At 27.5% G+C, this 22,196-nt stretch overlaps 1 protein-coding gene across 9 annotated transcripts; it reads left to right on the top strand.

Annotated features, from left to right (window-relative positions):
• Nucleotides 1-2,880: 2,880 nt before the first annotated feature.
• On the top strand, nt 2,881-20,547 carry LOC112602707 (dynamin). Of its 9 annotated transcripts, none has more exons than XM_025350927.1 (19): nt 2,883-3,440; nt 6,095-6,168; nt 6,714-6,863; nt 7,251-7,454; nt 8,702-8,894; nt 8,977-9,097; nt 9,156-9,244; nt 9,312-9,511; nt 9,577-9,722; nt 9,803-9,960; nt 10,036-10,201; nt 10,274-10,396; nt 10,624-10,743; nt 10,844-10,855; nt 10,928-11,134; nt 12,808-12,986; nt 13,054-13,269; nt 14,931-15,079; nt 15,517-15,574. In XM_025350927.1, exons 1-18 carry the CDS (start codon nt 3,277-3,279, stop codon nt 15,040-15,042), a joined length of 2,634 nt encoding a protein of 877 aa, XP_025206712.1. In that variant the 5' UTR covers nt 2,883-3,276; the 3' UTR covers nt 15,043-15,079; nt 15,517-15,574. The 9 variants fall into 9 exon arrangements, with proteins under 9 accessions (XP_025206709.1, XP_025206708.1, XP_025206710.1 ...); XM_025350926.1 differs by lacking the exon at nt 7,251-7,454 and adding an exon at nt 7,772-7,975 and having other exon boundaries at nt 2,884-3,440; XM_025350924.1 differs by lacking the exons at nt 7,251-7,454; nt 15,517-15,574 and adding exons at nt 7,772-7,975; nt 19,912-20,547 and having other exon boundaries at nt 2,881-3,440; nt 9,803-10,201.
• The last annotated feature ends 1,649 nt before the right edge of the window (nt 20,548-22,196 follow it).

Here is a 22,196-nt window from a genome sequence, read left to right as displayed (position 1 = left end):
TGAAATATAAACGTGGGAGGCTTTGCCACCCACACCCCCCATATAAATAACATTTAGCCATGCGCTGTGCAATAGATAATATTAATGTCTAATTACAGTCTTGTACTGTCGTAATTTGCACTGTTTGTAGAATAAATGCATTCCCATTTCCCATACTCATATACCCGCGTATATAGATACAACTGGTACAAGACTTGTTTCGCCTGCAGAATTGAACAACAGAGGCGTTCGCGCACGCGTCTGTAAAGTTGTCAACATTTAGCGGTTGGAGAAACCGATAGGTACTTCCTATCTAAAAATTAATGGTTGAATAAAATGCTTTTTCTCCTCTAGACATAATTTTTTTAGGGTCACCTCTATTGTGTTATGGGTTAGGTTACACGAGTGTAATTTGAAATATGACTATGTAGGTATTAAGCTAACGGCTAGTTGTTATAGTTGCCGGATGAGTATAATTACACCTGAGAATTTTAGCTAGACACACGTCATGTCCTACCTAACTATAATCGTGGAGATTAAAATAGCATCTAACTAAAATCTCTCCCATCATAAAAAAAAAATAAATACATATATTATTATGTATGATAGCATTTTATAGAGGATCGTCATAACGGTATTTCATGGATATGCAGGTTGGTAAATGCTGGTAGATGAAAATCTTAACTTAGCTACACTAGAAAAATATAGTCCGGGTGTCACTAAACTGAATAAAAATTCCTATTGAATCTATGTACAAATAAAACTTCATACAAATTAGACTTAATATTCTTTGTAGGACATCGTGATTCTATATATAATATTATGTAGGTATGAATACGACAAAAATCGTCTCCTATATGTACTATATATATTATAATTTATATTATAACGGCGATTTGTGACGATTATTAATTCATTTCGTTACGGACGTTTATGTAGCCGATTTTTTTTCCAGCGCATCGTGTTATGTTTTTTGATTTTCCCGAAACGAAGTATTACGGTTAAATTTTTTTTTTACGTTTCAGCTGTCACGAAAACAACTATCGTATAGGATGTGGATGAAGAGTTTAGTATACCGGAGTAAAATCCAGTTCGTACCTCTGACAGCATAATGTAAACCCGGGATGATCAACTTTAATAGACTTGTAATCGACCTCTGAATTTTTCGCGATCTACAAAAAAAAAAGGTTTTTAATAAACAAAAATATATTTTAAATACATGCGTGTTACAGATTTTTTATTTCTTTTATTTAGGATATTGATAAATAATAATAACATTTAATTTCATAGTTTTACACAATAAGCGTTTTAATATATTTGGTTACAAATTATAACTTTTGACTTATTATCATTTGTTTTCTGAAAAAATTTCAAGAAAAGACGAAAGAGCGCCGCGATCGACCTGTTGGCCTGCACCTGATACATAGATCATAGATCACATACCTCCCTAGTGCTAAAAACAACCATAGACTAAAATATCATACGCGATACAATTAACGACCAAATATTTTGTACAAATTAGTTTTTTTTTGTTACCGAACAAAACAATACCATAACAATAACAGATAATAATAATGCAATGCACAGTTCTGTATGTGTAATGTGGATGACACACGTAAATAAATGTTATGTATATAAACATTATACATGGAAATATATTATGTCGGTCGTCAGTACTAGCATAGGCACGAGGCACCACTCCTCGCGGGGACACTTGTGCAGTTGTGCAAATCTGTCCGTCTATGTAGACATTAGGTACACACTATACGGCACAGGCTACAGAACAATAAAACTACGGTCTGCGGTGCCTATATAATATATACGCACATAGACATTATATGAATCCATGTTTAAATTTTTTTATACACGTTTACGTACGTATTTTTTTTTTTTTTTTGTTCATTGATGGTGTTAGCAAATAACTCGTAATAATATTATAATAATGCAATACACTTCACCCGCGCGCTCGAGACGATTTAACAATAATTTGGTATAATGATGACGCACGCATGTAGCGTCTGTGTTCTTATAATTAATTTATTATACGATTTCACCAAATACAATATATCAATTATGTTTTCGATAAGCGAGAAGATTCGACGTTTTGTATATTTAATATGATATTTCATACGACATTTGGTGGGCGTTTGGAGTATAAAAAATTGACACGATAATATATTATTATTATTTATTACAATCGCGTATGCTCTGCGCTCGTGCATTATGCAGTGCGATATAAATAATAATAATAATAATAATAATAATAATCATTATGTAATAATTGCGGGGCAAGAATTTTCTTCGTTGTCGATATTATGCCATGTATATAGCACGCACCGAGCGCGGAAATGCGGAATGGTGAAAAAGGAATCGATAAAGGGTCGACATCGTGCGTAAAGTATAACTTAGTGCGGTGGCGTCGTCGTTGGCGCAAGAGCTTTTTACCTCCTCATCGGCGCGGCGGCAACGAGTCGACCAGTGACTGGTAGGCTGGCGGTGGGGCGTGGCGCGCACTGGTGTGACGACCGCTGTTCGGCCGCCGCCGCGCAGGACCGTTTTCGATCTCTAAACAGTCGAAACACTCTAAACCCAACGGATTTGGCGGCGTTTCTTTTCCCGTTTCGAAACGTTTTACTTTCGGTAGAAAAGTCTTGGGTATTTTACCGGCTGAAAATTCGGCTTCTTGTATTTTAAATTGCAGCTTGATCGTACACGCTGCGGCCAACGACCACACGGCCCTGGGACCGCGCGTAAATGTCGTCTGTAAGGTTGTTTGAATGCCCGAAGTGTTTCGGATTTTGAAACGTTTGGGCCGCAACGAGGTTTCGTTTGAATTCGGGCGCGCTCGGACGCCGAACAGCGGCCCGTCGATCGGCAGTCGCGCTCTGTACCGCTCGTACTCGGTCGGTGTCATTCGTCGGAATCCGAAAGAGCCGGAACGTTTGACTGTAATCGTTGCCACTTGCCGCCGCACGCACACTCAGACACACACACACGGCAGTTTACTTACACACATGCTAGTGCGCGCGCGCACACGCACAATCATTCGTATTCGTACGAACGATCGCTTCCGTCCGTATGTTTTGCTTCTGCTGCTGCCAGTGGTGACGTTTATTGTCCCGCGGACGGTGTGAAGAGTGATTGTGGGTAGTGCGTGTGTGTCGTCACCGCCGCGATATCGTCGCAGGTGTATTATATAGAGTCCGCCGATTGTCCGTCGTCGTTTATCCGACGTTGGACCGTTGTCGTCTTCGGTGAGACACATTCGTCCACACTAGCTCTTCGCTGCTGTCCACGATGGCCGGCAACATGGGCATGGAACAGTTGATACCCATCGTAAACAAACTCCAAGATGCGTTCACCCAGCTGGGCGTGCACATGCAGCTTGACCTACCCCAGATCGCGGTGGTCGGTGGTCAGAGTGCTGGTAAAAGTTCTGTGCTGGAAAACTTTGTGGGAAGGTAAAGCAAAACACACTTGTCTTGGGTTCGCCGATGCGCGACTTGCTTGTACCCTACTGCCAGAACTTTATTACTGTTTCAATTTATGCTCAAATATGTTCAGTGTGAAACATTATCTTAATTAGTAAAAAAAATTTCTGATGTTAGACATCATTTTTTTTTTACATCAACCATCCTATTATTTGTTTGGCGGTGTCTCCAAATTTTCCAATTACTCTTATACGATAGTAGTCTTCTCGTTTCATTTCAAACAATATTAAACATCTCTTTTTATAATGATGAAGCCTATGGCTAATACTAGTTTCATATTTATTTCTATAGTAACACGCAGAATGTTTTCGTCATTTCTATTTGCGCTATTTATTTTATGTCTTGTACCTATTGGTTTTTTCTGAATATTTGTTCATTAAAAAGTAAATGAGATTAGAGTCAAATTTACATATTTTAGTAGCTACAAGAAAGGGATCTACCTACCTAGGTATTGTGATTTCATCATTTGGATGTTGAGTTGTATGAATTATATAGTAATATTTATTTAAGAAATACCTCTAGTTACACAAATGTAGTGCATCTAGTAAATACTAAATATAATAAGCATGTGCTTATTGGTGAAATATTCAAATGAAGTACATATCTCAGTTTATAGTTATGACATGTATATTATATTATGGCAGTTGGGTATGGGTTCATTTACATATTGATAGTTAATCAGTTGATGTTTAAATGTATAATATGTTTTACATTGATTGTTAAATATTGTTAATTTCAACATACATATATTTCAAACGTCTTTAGGTACTATGGTTATAAGTTATAACTGTAATTGTTTTTAATCTTCGTTTTAATCTAAACTAATGAATATTTTGTGTCTATTCAATATTTTTTAATCTTTGGAGTATCTATAGTACCAAAATAATAGTGTTCTGTAATTATTGATTTAAGTAGGTACATTTAATTATTTAATTGATAATTAATTTAACTTGATCTATAATTATTATATAAAACAATAAATTTGAAAAGATTTTGATTAGAATAATTAAACTCTTGAATAACGGTAATGGTACTAATTAATTTCTACTTACAAGGTGTACAAATCTAGAGGATATAATTTTACTGTAAGGCTGTTTAAAGTTTAAATTGTGAGCAATTTTTTTTATTTTATATACAAATAGGTACATAATTAAACAATTTATGGTTTAAAACAACATAATGATTATTGGTTTCAAGAGACATGATGATAAACACATGTACATTTTTTAACATAACACCTATTGACCCTGTTTGAAAAATAGCATTACTATATTACTATATTTAATAACTATATTAAAGCATTAGTAAATTAATTTACTTATAGAAAATAATACATTAAATCAGTTCTCATAAATTTATTTTGTTGATAAGATAAAAATGTATGTTATGAAAAATAGTAGATTCACTAAAAAAAGTATTTTTGTTGATTTTAAATATTTCAACAACAGTTTTATCGATAGATATCTTACAATTTTTTAAGGTTTGTGTTTCCTTATTAGATGTTTGAATTTTATCTATTTTCTAAAATTTTGACTTTATAGTTAATCATATTAGTTGTAACATTTTTTTGGTACTAATGTTTAATAAATAGTTTATAACTATTAGATTCAATGTTTTATAATTATAAGTATATTAAATATTTTGGTAGGTACCTAAATTATTATTTAGGTTGGTTTTTCACTACCTATGTATAATTATTGAAGTATATTTCATTCATCCCCACTTATTTTACCTATTTAATAAAGAGAAATCTAGTTATAGATTTGATTCACAATTAGAAATTTTGTTCAATGGTTTTTTTTTATTTTATAAATTAATATAATGTTCCATATTTACTCATGTGTAACTTTTAAAATTAATTTCAACAATTCACTTTCTAATAAGTACTTAGCTTAAAATATTTTAAAAATTAGATACACGCATAAAGTTATAAGTAACTATTGATAAGAAAATATAATATAAATAATATTATTTGAACTAGATACAAATACAAGTTATTTTACTTATTATTCTTTAGTGCCAAACTTAATTAGATGTGTGAAATTTATGCCCCTTAGTGAAAATGAATTACAACTGTGGCTTTAAAAAAAATTAACTCAAATTCAAACAATGGGTTTTTTGATAGGTATTTTAATTTTGAAGTATTCTTATAGTCTTAACTTTAAATTTAATAATAGTTAATTCACTCAAATATTAAACAGAGCAGAAAAAAACTGATTTTTCCAAATGTAAAATTTGTTGTGTTTTGTATTAATAAGATGAAAGCACACATGTGAGTACTACATTCTTTTAAGATTGTTGAATCCCTTAAAAAACAAATTTTTCAAAAAAACATATTTTAAGAAAGATTTTTAATATTTGTATGACTATATCTGACAAAGACAGTTAGCTGCTCTATATTATTCAAAATAAGTCATTAGATACAATTTATGTGTCATAGTTTTGCCATTCTAGGTATATACTTATTCAATTAGGTACATACTAAATGATAATTTACTAGTATTTTTGTAAAAAATGTAAACTCAAATTATGTCGTTTCAATGTTTATACTTATTCTTTGAAAAAGTTTTATATTTTAGTTTTTTAACTTATATTGTTATTTAAAATATACTTTTTAATTTTAGGGATTTTCTTCCAAGAGGTTCTGGAATTGTAACTCGTCGTCCTCTTATTCTTCAATTGATAAATAGTACATTGGGTAAGTTACATTATTTATTATGTAAAGTGTTAAGATTTTTGGTGCATAACCGAGTTCAAAAATTTATAAGTAATTTTTCTTTTTAATATTAATCGAATCAAATAATCCTTCCTTACTATCAATATGTATCAAATACCTTATAAAAAAAGATATTTTATTAAAACAAACTTGAAAACTCGTACCTAAGGTCAATACCAATTTTAACTTTGAATTTATTGAACATAAACATTTCAATACATTTTTAATAAATTATGACCTTTTTAAGTACCATTTAACTTCTATTGCATCCCATTTATTAAAATCATTTATTTTTTGACATCATTAATAAAAACAATTATATTCATTTCTAACCTTCATCTTAGCTTATAAAAATATATTTTTATTTGTTAAATCATCTAAAAAAAATGTAATAATTGATATATTCAATTTGTACTATACAATTAAATTAAATCAAGTAAATCAAAAAAAAGATTTAGTTTTAGTACCCAAATAATTAAATACTTTTGGTTATTTATTTTTATAATTTAATTTTTTACTTTTTATAGAATATGGAGAATTTCTTCATTGCAAAGGAAAAAAGTTTCCAGATTTTGATGAAATTAGACGTGAAATAGAAAACGAAACTGATCGTATGACTGGATCTAATAAAGGAATTTCAAACATACCAATAAATTTAAGGGTATATTCTCCTAATGGTAAGTACAGTATCTATAATATCCTACTTGTATCATTAAGAAATTTGAAATACATTTATTCACAGAAATTTTATTTCATTTTTCTTATGTAATATATAGAAACATTAAAAAAAATAGTTTTACCTTTGATTTCTATAGATTAAATAGTTTATAAAATTTATTTAATTCCTATATTCTTCATTTAATGTTTATTTGGTTTTTGAAAAAAATAGATGCTCGGTATCCACTGAGTAAATAATACTGTTATCTAATAGTATTATTTAATTTTTTTTTTATTATGATCTAAAAACTGTTAGTTTTATTCATTAATTTTGCAACTAATTTAAAAATATTGTTTAAATGTTATACCATTTTATTATGGTTATTATTTATAACGTCTGTAAACAGTTTTAAACATCACTATGATCGACTTGCCTGGTTTGACAAAAGTACCAGTTGGTGATCAACCACCTGACATTGAACAACAAATCAAAGACATGCTGTTCCAATTTATCACAAAAGAAACTTGTCTTATATTAGCTGTTTCTCCAGCTAATGCTGATTTGGCTACTTCAGATGCCTTACAAATTGCAAAACAAGTTGACCCAGACGGTAAACGTTAATCGGCCAGTAGTCTGCTCGAAAATATTGCACCAAGTCATGCTATTAGCAATTTTGTCGTTTTTTAGTATTCTTTAGAAGTTCTTTGTACATTGCTTAAATGTTTTTTTTTTTTTTGTTTCTCTAAACCTCAAAGAAAAATGTTTTCTGATCTAATGGTTTACTCCTGACTGAAGACTATAATAGTACATAAAAATAATTAGTAATTGGTTATAAATCAAGGTATAGAGTTAGGGAACGAGTCATACATTTTTCAATGTTATTAGTTTTCATGGCTGTTGTGTAGTTTTGCTAGTATTATTTTTTAGTGTTGAACCTGACCCTTGTTGATTTGCCTGGTATGACCAAAGTACCTGTTGGGGACCAACCTCCCGACATAGAGCATCAAATAAGATCAATGTTATTCACTTTTGTTAAACGAGATAATTGCCTGATTTTGGCTGTAACACCAGCTAACCAGGATTTGGCCAACAGTGATGCATTAAAAATTTCTAAAGAAGTGGATCCTGAAGGTAAGAAATGATAAGTTTTCCATTTACCTATATTTTATGGAATAATAAACTTTTTTAAAAAATCAGTATCTACCATACCAATATAATCAATGCAAAGTGATTATTTATAAGAAAAATTATGAACGCTATAGAAAAAAAAATCAAATTAACCTATTAAAACGATTAAATTTGTTTCATTTTATCCCTATATTGCTGTGATGATTTTTGATATATATTGTCAGGTTGTACACTTTATTTTGACATTTAATAATTTTAAAACAATAAATAATTAAAATTTTAAGTGTTGATAACATTGGAATAAGAATTACTATTCACTGGTTGAATTTATTATGTCAATTTTGAAGTTATTAATCGATTTTATAAGTTATCAGACACTTATAAATGTGTTTATTTAGAAATTTATCATGACGTATAGTAGTGAAACTGCATGCTATGTATAAAATCATAAATCCTACTTTTTTTTATCATTATTACCTTAGATTTATGCATATTTTATTTTCATTAAAAAATGAATAATTTACATCCACTATAGTTTTTTAACCATTGCAACCATTTACCTATCATAATTTTAAAAAAGCATGTTCATGTCTTATCAACAAATGTTGTATGCATATTTTTTTAAATTTAAAATTTAATATGTTGTTATTAAAATTAGTTAAATGCACATTTTACACATAATTTCTGTATTTTTACATTATATTATAACATACTGCATTAATTCTTTAGGTATGCGAACTATTGGTGTTATAACAAAATTGGATCTGATGGATGAAGGAACTGATGCTAGAGACATACTGGAGAACAAGCTTCTACCTCTCAGACGTGGTTACATTGGTGTAGTAAACAGGAGTCAGAAAGATATCGATGGACGTAAAGATATAAAAGCTGCTTTAAGTGCAGAAAGAAAATTTTTCTTGGGGTAGGTAGAATATTTTTTATTTAGTTAAAAATTTTAATCTAAAAGAGTATTTATTCAAATAAACAATAATTTTACTTTTTAGACACCCAGCTTATAGACACATGGCTGACAGACTCGGTACACCTTATTTGCAAAGAGTTTTGAATCAACAGCTCACAAATCATATAAGAGATACATTGCCAGGACTTAGGGATAAATTACAAGTATGTTTTGTTTTATTTTTGTATAGCTCATGGTCACTTATTATATGATTATTTTTAGAAACAATTACTTACATTAGAAAAGGATGTCGAACAGTTTAAATATTTTAGGCCAGATGATCCAGCTATTAAAACCAAAGCAATGTTACAGTAAGAAATTTAAAATCATTTAGTGTTTAATCATATATTATAAATTATCATTTTCTTGTGAATGTAGAATGATTCAACAACTTCAATCTGATTTTGAACGCACAATTGAAGGTTCTGGTTCTGCTCAGATAAATACCAATGAATTATCTGGAGGTGCTAAAATTAATCGTTTGTTCCATGAACGTTTCCCTTTTGAAATTGTGAAAATGGAAATTGATGAAAAAGAACTAAGGAGAGAAATAGCATTTGCCATCAGAAACATTCATGGTGTGTAATATATTAAAAGATAATTTTTCAACAGTCAGAAATAAATATCTATATATTTTTTATAGGTATAAGAGTGGGTTTGTTTACACCTGATATGGCATTTGAAGCTATTGTGAAAAAACAAATTGCTAGATTGAAAGAACCATCACTGAAATGTACCGATCTTGTTGTTAATGAATTATCTAACGTAGTTAGAATTTGTACAGATAAGGTATGAACATAAATTTTATTATATACATTTTTGATTTGTGTAAAGTTATTTTAAGATAATTTTATTTTTTGATTTTATAGATGTCCAGGTATCCACGTTTACGAGAAGAAACAGAACGTATAATTACATCGTATATTCGTAATCGTGAACAAATGTGTAAAGAACAGTTAATTCTATTGGTTGAATGTGAATTAGCGTATATGAATACAAATCATGAAGATTTTATTGGATTTGCTAAGTATGTAACAATTTATTGTATATTAACCATATTAAAAATTATTAATTTATTATGTTTTATATTATTGTATTCAAGTGCACAACAGTCATCTGATAATTCCAACAAAACTCATAAGCTTGGCAATCAAGTGATACGTAAAGGATGGATGTGTATACACAATTTGGGCATTATGAAAGGAGGATCTAGGGATTATTGGTTTGTTTTAATGTCTGAAAATATCTCATGGTTCAAAGATGAAGAGGTATTTACATTAAATTAAATACATATTTTTTATTAGATAGTTTATGAAAATAAATAATTGTTATTTTTAAAGGAAAGAGAAAAAAAATACATGTTACCATTAGATGGATTGAAAATCAAAGATGTTGAACAAGGTTTTATGTCACGTCGTCACACTTTTGCGCTATTTAATCCAGAAGGCCGTAATGTTTACAAGGTGAATTTTGAATTGAATTATGTGAAATATTAAGCCTACTCTTCACTGGTTTTTTTATTTAATGGAAAATTAATTTCATATTCATTTTTTTTTAATTAATAATATAGTATTATGTTTTATCAATGTTACTAACAATTATAGTTTATTTTTATATTTAACTTTTCTTAAAAGATCAGTGGAGATTTGGTTTTTAACATTTTTTTAATTACATAAATATATATTTTCAGGACTATAAACAGCTTGAATTGAGTTGTGAAACACAAGATGATGTAGATTCTTGGAAAGCATCATTTTTACGTGCAGGTGTTTACCCAGAAAAATCATCAGATGTATCCAATAGTGATGAGGTAAAATTTTATTAATTTACATTTGCTAATTATATATGTATTTTTAATTTTTTAAATGATTAATTATTTTTTTTCTATAATTTTTTTGCCTTTCGATCAGGATGGTCGTGAGGTTAGTGTCACATTTTAATTTCTCATTAATATTTCATAAAATATTTATCAACTTAACATTTTACTATTATAGAGCAGTACAGAATCAACTACATCTATGGATCCAGTTTTGGAAAGACAAGTAGAGACTATTAGAAATCTAGTTGATTCATATATGAAAATTGTTACAAAATCTTGTCGCGATCTAGTCCCTAAAATCATTATGCATTTGATTATAAACAACTCAAAAGATTTTATTAATGGAGAATTATTAGCTCATCTATATGCATCTGGTGATCAGGTAATTTATGTATAATAAATATTCTTGAATATCGTAAATATTAATTATCAATAAAGTGTATTGTTTAGTTGTCAGATAATTTGACAGAGCAATGTCAAACACTAACAAAAGCCTATTTTATTTTGTAAATACTACTTCAACAATTTATTGACTCATTTATTTTATACTTGTTGATATTTAAAAAAGTTTTCATTTTACATTATTATAAATAAGAAAAATTAAATATTTAATTAAAATTTTATATAGAAAAAAAGAAAATATTGTTTATTGTTAGTGTTCATTGTTCTTGCCATTGATTAACTGAAAATTAAAATAAATAAAAAATAGAAACTTTAATGAAATGATACAAATATTAAACTTCAGACAAATTAGTTACATTGACATCAAAAAGTGAGTGCATCACTTGTTATTTTCTATTTTTAATCTTTTAGAACAATGGAAAGTAGACATATAACTATACCAATAACACTTAATTACTAAATAGTTAAATGTATTTATTTAACTTTCAATTAGTAGTTGCTTTATATTTATTTTTTTTCATATTAAGTGTGTGGGATAAAAATGTTCCAAAATATTTTTATACATATATATGTATTCATTTATAATTATAGAAATAATTTTAAGTAAATTTAATTATTTTAATTCTTAGTAATTTTTAAAATCTGAGTGAATCAACAATGTATTAATTTTACAAAAACTAAGCATTATAACAAAAGCTACACTAAGCATATAATAAGAAACTTTATTTTCTTGTAATTATTATTTTAGATACTTGACTGATAGAAGGTTAATAATTAATATTCTTGATCATGTACCTATAGTTATTTTAGATTCTAGCAAGCATTTAATGTATTTTATATTAACATGGGTATTTTTCTTTTTTTATACGAATACAATTTTTAGTAGAAAAAATACTTTATTCTTCAACTTTGAGGGTGATTTCAGTTGTTTCTGAAAGTAAATTAAATCTATAAATGTTCTCAATACTATTTAGAGGTCAAAATTGAAAATTTCTAGTAAAAATCATCGTGAAAAATTAAACAGGATTTTTTTTACCAAATTATATGACAAAAATTATTTGGTTTCTTAATGTAACTCAAAAATGAATAACAGTAGGTAATTGAAATGTTCACCTAATGTATATTATATATTAGTTTTTTATTTACATGATAAAAATGTTGACTTACTCAATAAGAGTTTTATTTGATTCTTGTTATATAGCAAAGCAGTTATCTATGTTCTTATTTTTTTATATATATATTGCTTGCAAGTCTTACAGAGGAAACTAGGCTAAGATCAAATATGGTACCATACATATTATATATGTTATCTTATGATAATTGTAAAAATCCACCATAAATACATATTGTGTTCATTCTTTTAAGTTTGATAATTGATCAATTTACTTAGCTTAAAATTCAATGTGAATTCTTTACACAAGTTTGCCATGTTGTTTATTTGTATGATACAAAATACATTTGAGTGAGCTGTTCTTAAATAATAAAACTATTCATCTAAAAAATATTAACTTTTATATAATTCTTGATTATTTTGATCATTAAAGTTGTTAAAAATTATAATTTTTTTTCTTAATAAATTTAAATTTATTTATAAAAATAATAATATAAATGTATTTTAAGACTATACATCTAAATATTGATTTTGTATTTAAGTCTCAAATGATGGAAGAAAGTGCAGAAGAAGCCGTAAAACGTGAAGAAATGATGCGTATGTACCAAGCATGTAAAGAAGCATTGAGAATTATTGGTGATGTTTCAATGGCTACTGTTACCACACCTGTTCCACCACCAGTCAAGAATGATTGGCTTGCATCTAGTCTTGATAACCCAAGGTAGATTCGTTAATTAAATATTTGTGCGTATTACAGTTCTTATTCTTAATTTTTTGTAATTATTAAGGTTGTCTCCACCAAGCCCCGGTGGTGCTGGACGTAGAGGAGTACCATCTAACCCAACACCTGCAAATGCAGCATCAAGAGCACCTCCACCACCTCCAGCTACAGGAAGACCAGCTCCAGCAATACCTAATAGACCTGGGCCTGAGCAGGGACGACAACCTCCTGCTCCACCCGGTAGGCCTGGTGGCCAGGGACTTCCTCCTCCTTTAATTCCTTCGTAAGTCAGTTTGGGTATTTCATTGCTTTATATATTTATTTTTACAGCTCATAGAAGTTCCCATAAATTGAATCTAATATAAAATAGCTCTGTTAATTCTACATTTATTAAAATTAGTAATTATTTAGTGCATAGCTAACTACTAGCTTTACTAACAATTATTAGCTAGTTAGCTATGTACTTAATGATAGTACTCACTAACCGTAGTTAGTTTGAGTCACTAACATTTAGTATATAAGGCAGCAACGGCGACGGTGTGGTTTTTTTACATTTCAGACGCCGTTAATATGTATTGTCGAGCATGTCTTCAGTGGCCGATTAAATCTGCAACTTCATTAATAATAATCGCTATATTTATAACCAACTAACCTATACACATTAAATTGAAGCCAGAGTAAGCTAAATTTGATCCATTGTTTATTTCTTTTAATTGAGTGATTAATAATAGTATTTATTATCATTTTTTTGTTGTAAAAAATTATTTACTTATAATATATATTTGTTTTGTATTCGTTATGTTGGTTAGTCTCATTGTCTAGGTTAGCACATCAGTACTAGGTAATTAGATGTTATTTACCTAGGTATGTTACCTAATATTTGTTAAATAATTCACAGTTTGTAAGTCTTTAAGTACTAATTCTTATAATTTATAATAATTTCCTATATTAGGAATACTCACAGTCACCCTTTAACTATTATCATTGATAGTGATTGTGAATTACATTTATAAAATATTATTATTCAACTATTTTAAGGTATATTGTCTACTATTTTATTTTTTTAGCTCATAATTAAAAAAAAATTAGACCATGTACATTGTTATTAATTTATTATAATTAAGACAATTTAAGAAGTGATATCTGATTAGAAATTATTTAGTGTGTAAGCTCATTATTATGTGTTTTCTAGTTACATAGTCAAGAAAAATTTAGTAAATTCAGTTAGTTTCTTCATATCAAAAAGTATAATTGCTCTATTTTCATTATGTCAATAATTTTATTATTTTACTTCAATTTTTAAATGTTTAAACATTCAAGTAAATTATTATGTGTCCAACTCTTCAATATTTTGAAACTAAATAGTAAACGATTTAACATTTTGATGTTGTAATTTGTAAATTGAAAATATAATTATAAAAATGTATACAATTTATAATATATTATAATACAGCAATTTAAATTGCATTTTTAATGTTTGAAATCAAAATTTTTCTTGACTATGTATAAAATTAGATAGTAAAATATTTTAGATAAAACCAACTATTAACAACAAAATTTTATTTTTTCGAGGCGTAGTTATAGTTATATACATTTATATTAATGTTACTAAATTCAGCAATCAGCATATTATTCAATACTTATTATCCAGTTAAAATTATTTATAATATATATATATATATATATATATATATTTTATTATAATAAAAACTTACCAAAAATGCTTTTGCTGGTAATACTATTGGTGTCAGTTTTATACTAATTTATTAATGTTATACCAATGGGTTTATGGTACAATTAGATTGTTGATATTTATTCAAACATTTTATTATATCTTATAAAAAATAATTATCATAACTTGTATTAGAATTATGTGTAACTATAAAATAATAGCTATGCGCGAGTTATATATTCATATTATTATGATGGTATTGGCGATAATAGGCGAGGATCAATGCCGCAAATACCGCAACGTGTACAACAAGCGGTCGGCCAAGCTGTGGCACAAGTAGCTGTCAATGAGCTTACCAATGCTTTTGCCAACCGTTTCAAATAAGCTGTATATTTCACTTACTAGATGTATACATAGCATGGTGAGTTTATAAAAAATGTATTCATGTCAAATTTAGTGTATTTTTTGTTATATGTATTTCATTTGTCTTGCAATGCTTATTGAAAGATATATCAAAAGCCTACAAACCAAAAACAACAAAAATATTTGTGATCCCTTGTCTTTTTTATTATATTTGTTTAATCTGATTAGTATAAGTATCACCTTATTATAAATAAAATATACTTATTATAACATTTACTATAGACAATATTAATAGTTGAAAATTATATTCAGTCTATAATTTTTAAATATTATAAATTTCTGGCAATTTTTTACTTAGTTTAAAATCTATAAATTTGTTTACTCAATTTATTATTAAAGACAAGTGAAAAACATAATATTATTAGTAATTTTAATAATCAGAATTCAAAAACAAAGTAAATGTAAGCCAACATTTTTTTGGTTCTTTAATTTCAGCACGCAGAGAAACTGTCTAAACTCGATTTATCTTCTATTTAAGAAGCAGGCAAATGCCCAAAAAACAAGACATAACTTTTTCATTTAAAAATAAAATAATAATTTACTTTAGATTTCATTATCCATTCCCTCTTAGGCTAATTCAGTTAAAATGTTTAAAATATAGTCTAGATGTGATGTATGTATGAAATGTGATTCTTAGTAACTAAATATTTACACATAAACTTGATTTTTTTCTTTTGTTATGTATATAAAATAATAATATTATTACTAAAGGCCTCGTTATTTATTAATAATATTTAAGACAAAGAGGTCCTGTTATTGTTATTATTATAATTTATTATCATTCCATTTATTAAATTTATTTAATTTTAAGTGCAATTAGGGGTTTTTTTGTTGTTTTTTTTTCTAACATGAATCCCTATATACAATCACATTTTAAGTATGTAATATGTATTATGTAATCAGTTATTTTAATTATTGAGCGGCATTTATTTTTATAAAGTCGAAAAGGTTATATTTTTATTGTCAGTATACAAGAATGAAGCTATTTAAAATTAATTAATATATTGTTAATTATTTAGTTACCAGAGTTCCTGAAGTTAAATACAGAGACTAGTGTAATTATAATAAGTAATAACGAAAGGAAATTAATATAGTAAAAAAACAATTTTATTCAATGAAATGATATATTATACATTTATTTGTTGATAAATTACTCTTAGACGTGGAAAATTAATAATCTCAATTTTTTTTAAATATTTTCAGTTAAAATAAAGAGAATATATTATAATTAACTTAATTATATCCTACCTAATTTTCAATATTTGGCTTTGCACCATTGAATCCATAGTGTGATTACTTTACAATATAATAGTATATTGTATTATAAAGAGCAATAATTGGATGTTGTTTAAAACAAACTTATATTAAACATATTTTATGTCATCATTATTGAAAAAAATTGTTAAGTCTTTTCAATTGTATTAGACAAAGAAAAAAAGACTTTGAAACTTTTATATAATAAGATAATCATTAAGTGTATGTTACAATATAGGCATTTTTAGGTTATATATTCTGATATAATTGTATTGTTAAGTCAATTACTTTTTTGATGAAATACGACGTAAATAGTTTTTTTTGTGTTTCTAGTAATTTGATTGCTTTTTAATATTAAAATAATCATAAGTGATTTTTGTGAGTGAGCTAAAACCACAGTCGTCCACTTTAGCTTTTGTGCAATATAATGGCTTACATAATATAATATTCATACCCGAGGGAAACTCCCTAACCTCTCTTTATAACTTAACCATTACAATACTTTTTATAATACGATCTTTGAATAAATGTTAAAATAAATTCTTAAAAATACTACTGTCAATCTCATACCATTACAAGACTGAACAATTGTGAGTGGGCTATAGGTCAATTCACAATTCTCTGTCACTGCGAATTCGACGTAAATCATTAATTTATCGTTCTGTTCCGATACCTTGCAAGTAACCTAAAATTTAAACTTAACCCAAATTTGACTATACAGAAATTTGTTTGTACCATATTAACTGTCGATAATGTAAAATTCTATTTATGATTTTATTCTAATCCTGTAACACATACATGACTAAATTTAATATTCCATTCAGAATTCACCCATTGTTGCCAACCTTAGAACCTGTTGATACTTAGAAGTTTCAAGCTATGTAATTGATATTCGACGACTTAGCGTTTTTGTATTTAATATACCTAATTATATTTATAATAACAATAACGATTTTTGGGTATTTTTCTTACCCTATATAGTGAATGACCATGTGTTTTAGCTCCAACTCAAAACGATTGGCTTTAATATTATATGTAATAATAATAATAACGCTCATTAAATATTAACCATTTACCATCAATTAAAATTAATAATATTGTTATCTCTGAATATTATATATACAAGACACTTGCAAAAAAAAAAAATGATGTACCTTAGACAAACGTGTCAAATTGTAGCAATAAATGAAAAAAAAAAGAAAAATTGTACGTTATACGCATTATACGATATTATTATGTAAAAAAAATTGTAGTGTAATGTATTAATCAAGCACAAAAAACAAAAAAAATGCTTTTTTTATTCACCGATTATTGTGAATATAACAATATTATTTAAAAAAAACAAGTGAATTAATTATACGATATTGTTATTAAAAATTACCGATAAAAAAAAATTTTAAAAAGACTTGTTGCAATTTTTCGGAGTGAGCCTTCTCAGCCTAAATTTACCACAGTAACACCTATGTCTATATACAGTGTATTCAATAAAGATGACTAAATATTTCGAACGCATTTGATTTAGGTTTTTTTTAACGTATAAAATACTTAATATTACCCTTATTTTTTGAAAACTTATTGAAAATTTGAACTCATTAAATGGTAAGAAAAAAAGGTCCATTTGAAGTGCAATTAAAAACAATTTTGTTTTACTGTGCTGAAAAAAGGTTAATAATAGTGTAATATTAAGTCTTTTACTTATATCAACAAAGGTCATGCTTTCGAAATATTACTGTTTACCTTTTTCCTTATTAATATATCTTATTTTGAGGTATTTTAAATGTTCTTTCCATTTCATCTTTCTTGCTAAAATTCCATACGACGTTTATATTACTCATTAGTCATTACTATATCAATAGTAATAATAATAATTATTATTTTAATATTAACACCATTATTTGCTTTCTGCACGCTACATAAATGGGTACATAATTGCATTCGCCTTGGGTCGCGCTGTGCATAGTCTCAAATGGTGGCGTAAGTACTGGGTATAACGGTGTCTATATACGTGGTCTAATCAAAAAGTAATGACTGTTAAAAAATGTATATATTATATTTATTTTTAATATCCTTTGAAGTAACTGATTACTTTTAAATCCATTTAGACATACAATGTCTCTAGCGATCCTGCCACTTTTAGAAGGCCCTTAAGAAGTATTTGAAAATTTCCCGGTTGTTTCAAATTATAATATACATATAAGAAACAGCATTATAATATACAAACCGCTTACTAGTAAGAAAGACTAAAATAATAAAATAATAGAGACTATACTATCAGTAGTCTATGTTTTTTGATTAGATTTCGTATATACATAGATCAAATACATAAGCACCGGAAATATTAGTGAATTTTTAAAACTATTTGATTATATAAAAATAAAACAAAATTCTTTGCTTAAAAACGCCGGTGGTGTTGGCATTTGTTGAATCAACAAATTAGTGGAATCGTTTTGCGTATTGTAATAGATCGGAATTAGCCTTTCCTATTGAGAAACGATGTTAGCCATCTGGGGACTATACGGGATCACTGGGGCATGGATTTTAATGTATCAAAAATTAATTAATAAAATTGACATCTGTATGTAATTGACCGGTGGTCGTGTTACAATATGCTTATTAAGATAAATTTGAAACTCGTGTTATTTTAAAATCAATAACTACGTGATGTGTTATAATAGTTTAAAAATACATATGTTTATGCTTAATATATGTAATTTTTTTTTTTTCGTCTGGCCATAAGCCGGAGGTGACATGTCTTACCTACTAATAAGCTATTACTAACTTTTTTATACCTTGAAACATTGAAAACAAAACGATTTTGCCTTGACCTCGATTTCATTATCAGATTACTTATTGTCCAACTTTACTTACAAAATTGAATTTTCTGATTCTCAGCCGTAGTAATACTAGGAAATCTAATATTCTTTATGTGCCATTTCTGTTAATGAACTTAAGTTAAAATAATTTTGTTATTAGATATATGAAATAAGTTAATAAGTATAATGTCTATTTATCACTTGATGTAATTATTAATGAATTTAATGGATGTTTAAATTTTTTACGGTTTTAATCTGTATCTTAATAACGTATACTAAAATAATTTTATATTATATTTGAGTTACAGCCCGTCAACATTTAAAATAAATAAATAATAAATATACCTGGAAAATCGTTAAGTAATAAAAAAAAAAATATTAATAAAAGAAATAAAAATGTTCTAAAAATAATTCTTTGGATAGTATGTAGATTGTAAGTACTTGAAACATATTTTTAGCTTGGAAAGTATCGTTGTCAGGCAATCAAAACAAAACAAAAAAAAAATGTGAATACAGTGAAATCCGTGTCCTATAGTGATCATGACTAATACCACTACTTTTAAATGGCTTAGATCGTATATCTAATATATGCCATGCGTCCAAGCCTGGTGTAAAAGTCAGCGTAAGTACGCGACTAGCTGCTTAAGTCATTCCCTCTTAAACATACTTTTATTAGTTTTTTTTATTTTTAAATTACGTTTTTTTTTTTTTTTTTTATACGCAATTTATCTTTATTATTTTATTTTATTATTTTTGTTTTTAGGCGACCTGTTAATTTAGTAGCCGCTCCGCGTATGCAAAATCGACTACACTTTCAACGGAATTAATAATGTAATAATTATTGTTCGTACATTGATTTGCGCTTCCCCTTGGCTTTTCATCGTTGAATTACCAACGACTAACGAGTACAACTATTGATTATTATTATCATTATTATTATTATTATTATTTTTATATCCTGTTTGTTTTCTCTCTACATCACCTTCAATAATAATATAATTTTATTATTTCTCGGAGAAGACAGGATGCGACTGCGTTATATCGTATTAAATGATACCAATGATGTATTGTGTCGCGAAAAAGAAAAATTCAATAACGAACGAAATCGTATTTCCCATTTCCGGTTCCTACGTATATTGTACAATCTCCTATATGTTATTATATTATAATTATTATTATGCTCACATATTATGACATTTATGTTTATTATTATCTGATGATGGCGATGATCGTGTTTGTTTTTACAATTTATTCTCCTGTATACACATGCAGACGCGCTATTAACCTACGGTTTTCATCAACTCGAGACGATCATCGTGCACATAAATATGTGTACATAATATAACATCATTATATATTATACGTGCGTATAATAATGCATACTTTTTATATTTTGCTTTTTAATATTGATATTAAATATATTATTTAATGTAAAAAACCATTTTTATTATTATGTATGTCAACATTTTTTACCGTTATATACTTATTTATGTTATAAATGTTTTTTTATTATTATTTATTTTTTATTTATTTTTATTTATTTTTTATACTCAACCCCCGGTTCCTTCAAACCTGTCCGCTTGTCATCCAAGCACAGTTGATAATATGTTTATTATTATGTTATTATGTTTACCTAGTTACTTAGAAATTGACTGAAAATTAAACTGCCGTAATAATGAGTATGTTATATATTAACTAGCTAATCCAGTACTGCATCGCCCGTGACAAATTAAGCTGTAACCATTTGTTAAAGAAAATATAAGTAATTATTCTAATTGGATATAATTTTAAATCTGTACTTCTTAGTTGGTCAAAATAACTCAAACAACTATGTTAAAAATATGTGCAGTTTGCATTTAACGGGGTTCAAGAAGGGTTAAGTACACTAGTATTTACTTTGTTACAAACAACGCTGTGCTGTATCAAATGGTATTTTGTAATTATTAATAATAGCCCTATAGGCTATTATAGGTACTTAATAACCACGGTACAGCGTATAGATGTAATTTTTTATACCGCGTTCAAACATAATATGAACATATTTTTTTAACTTTGTATTCTGAATCTTTTTAATACTATACGCTTATATTTCAAATCACAAATAGTCAAATATCTTGATCCGCGTAACAATCAATACGTTTATAGAATTTAATTAAAATACTAAATGTATACAATATGATCGTTATGTGGTCAACGAGCAATAGTGGTTATACACTTGGTCAAGCCCACAATGTTTTTAAGTAGTTTGGCGTCGAGTTATTATTAAACGTGCACTTGCGTGTGCTGCTGGTCCTGAAACGACGATGACCGTCAGATGATAAAAAAAAGTAATTGAAATAATAATGTCTTGGCCGAGTTGTTATAATAATATATCTCGGATGCGTGTACCTACCTATCGGCTACCGTTAAACGCTACTGTCGCGCAACGTGACAGTAATACATTTTTTTTACACGCCGAATGGAAAAATTGTGCGTAAGTTCAAGTTAATAGTCATAGAGTAATAGGATTCAACCCCTGTCCCATTATCGAATTTTTATCTTAATTATTATTTAGTTTCACGTACCCGTATCACAAGATATCTTTATTTTTTCGTATTTAAAATAAGTTTTTACGTAAGAAAAATCAATTTTCCTTATTGATCACAGGAACATTAAAATTACTGTAAACCGTGAGTCAACTATTCAGATAAATAATTTAATACATTAGATGATTGTAAAAAATAGAGCATTTAAATATATCGTAATAAAATTATTAGTTACTATTAAAAAAAATAAAAAAAAAAAAAAAGGTTTATTGTGCATATAGATACGGTAAAAACATGATAACAACTGCCCTTAAACGTGAATTTTAGTTTATTATATCTTTCTTCTTGAATACTTGGAAGTAATAATTAATTTTAAAATCAGATGGTTTATGTACTGATAAAATATTTTTTTAGGTCCTACCTTTAGTTTGAATGTATTATGTAAATGCAACTAACAAGAACCTATATGGTGCTTGCTATAATGAAAAGAAATAAAAATTTAAAGCACTTATGTAATAATATA

Source organism: Melanaphis sacchari, unplaced genomic scaffold, assembly GCF_002803265.2.
Source record: "Melanaphis sacchari strain LSU unplaced genomic scaffold, SCAv2.0 Contig8_pilon_pilon, whole genome shotgun sequence".
In the NCBI taxonomy this organism is placed as follows: Eukaryota; Metazoa; Arthropoda; class Insecta; order Hemiptera; family Aphididae; genus Melanaphis; species Melanaphis sacchari.
Note: the sequence above shows the minus strand (reverse complement) of the source record. Positions and strands in the feature narration are given on the sequence as shown.

Bases quoted from the DNA above. Each gene is read 5' to 3' on its own strand.
- LOC112602707 (XM_025350924.1), top strand. From the start codon at position 3,277: ATGGCCGGCAACATGGGCATGGAACAGTTGATACCCATCGTAAACAAA. The intron at 3,441-6,094 runs GTAAAGCAAAAC...TTTTAATTTTAG, and splicing joins CTGGAAAACTTTGTGGGAAG to GGATTTTCTTCCAAGAGGTT. The intron at 10,202-10,273 runs GTATTTACATTA...TTATTTTTAAAG, and splicing joins CATGGTTCAAAGATGAAGAG to GAAAGAGAAAAAAAATACAT.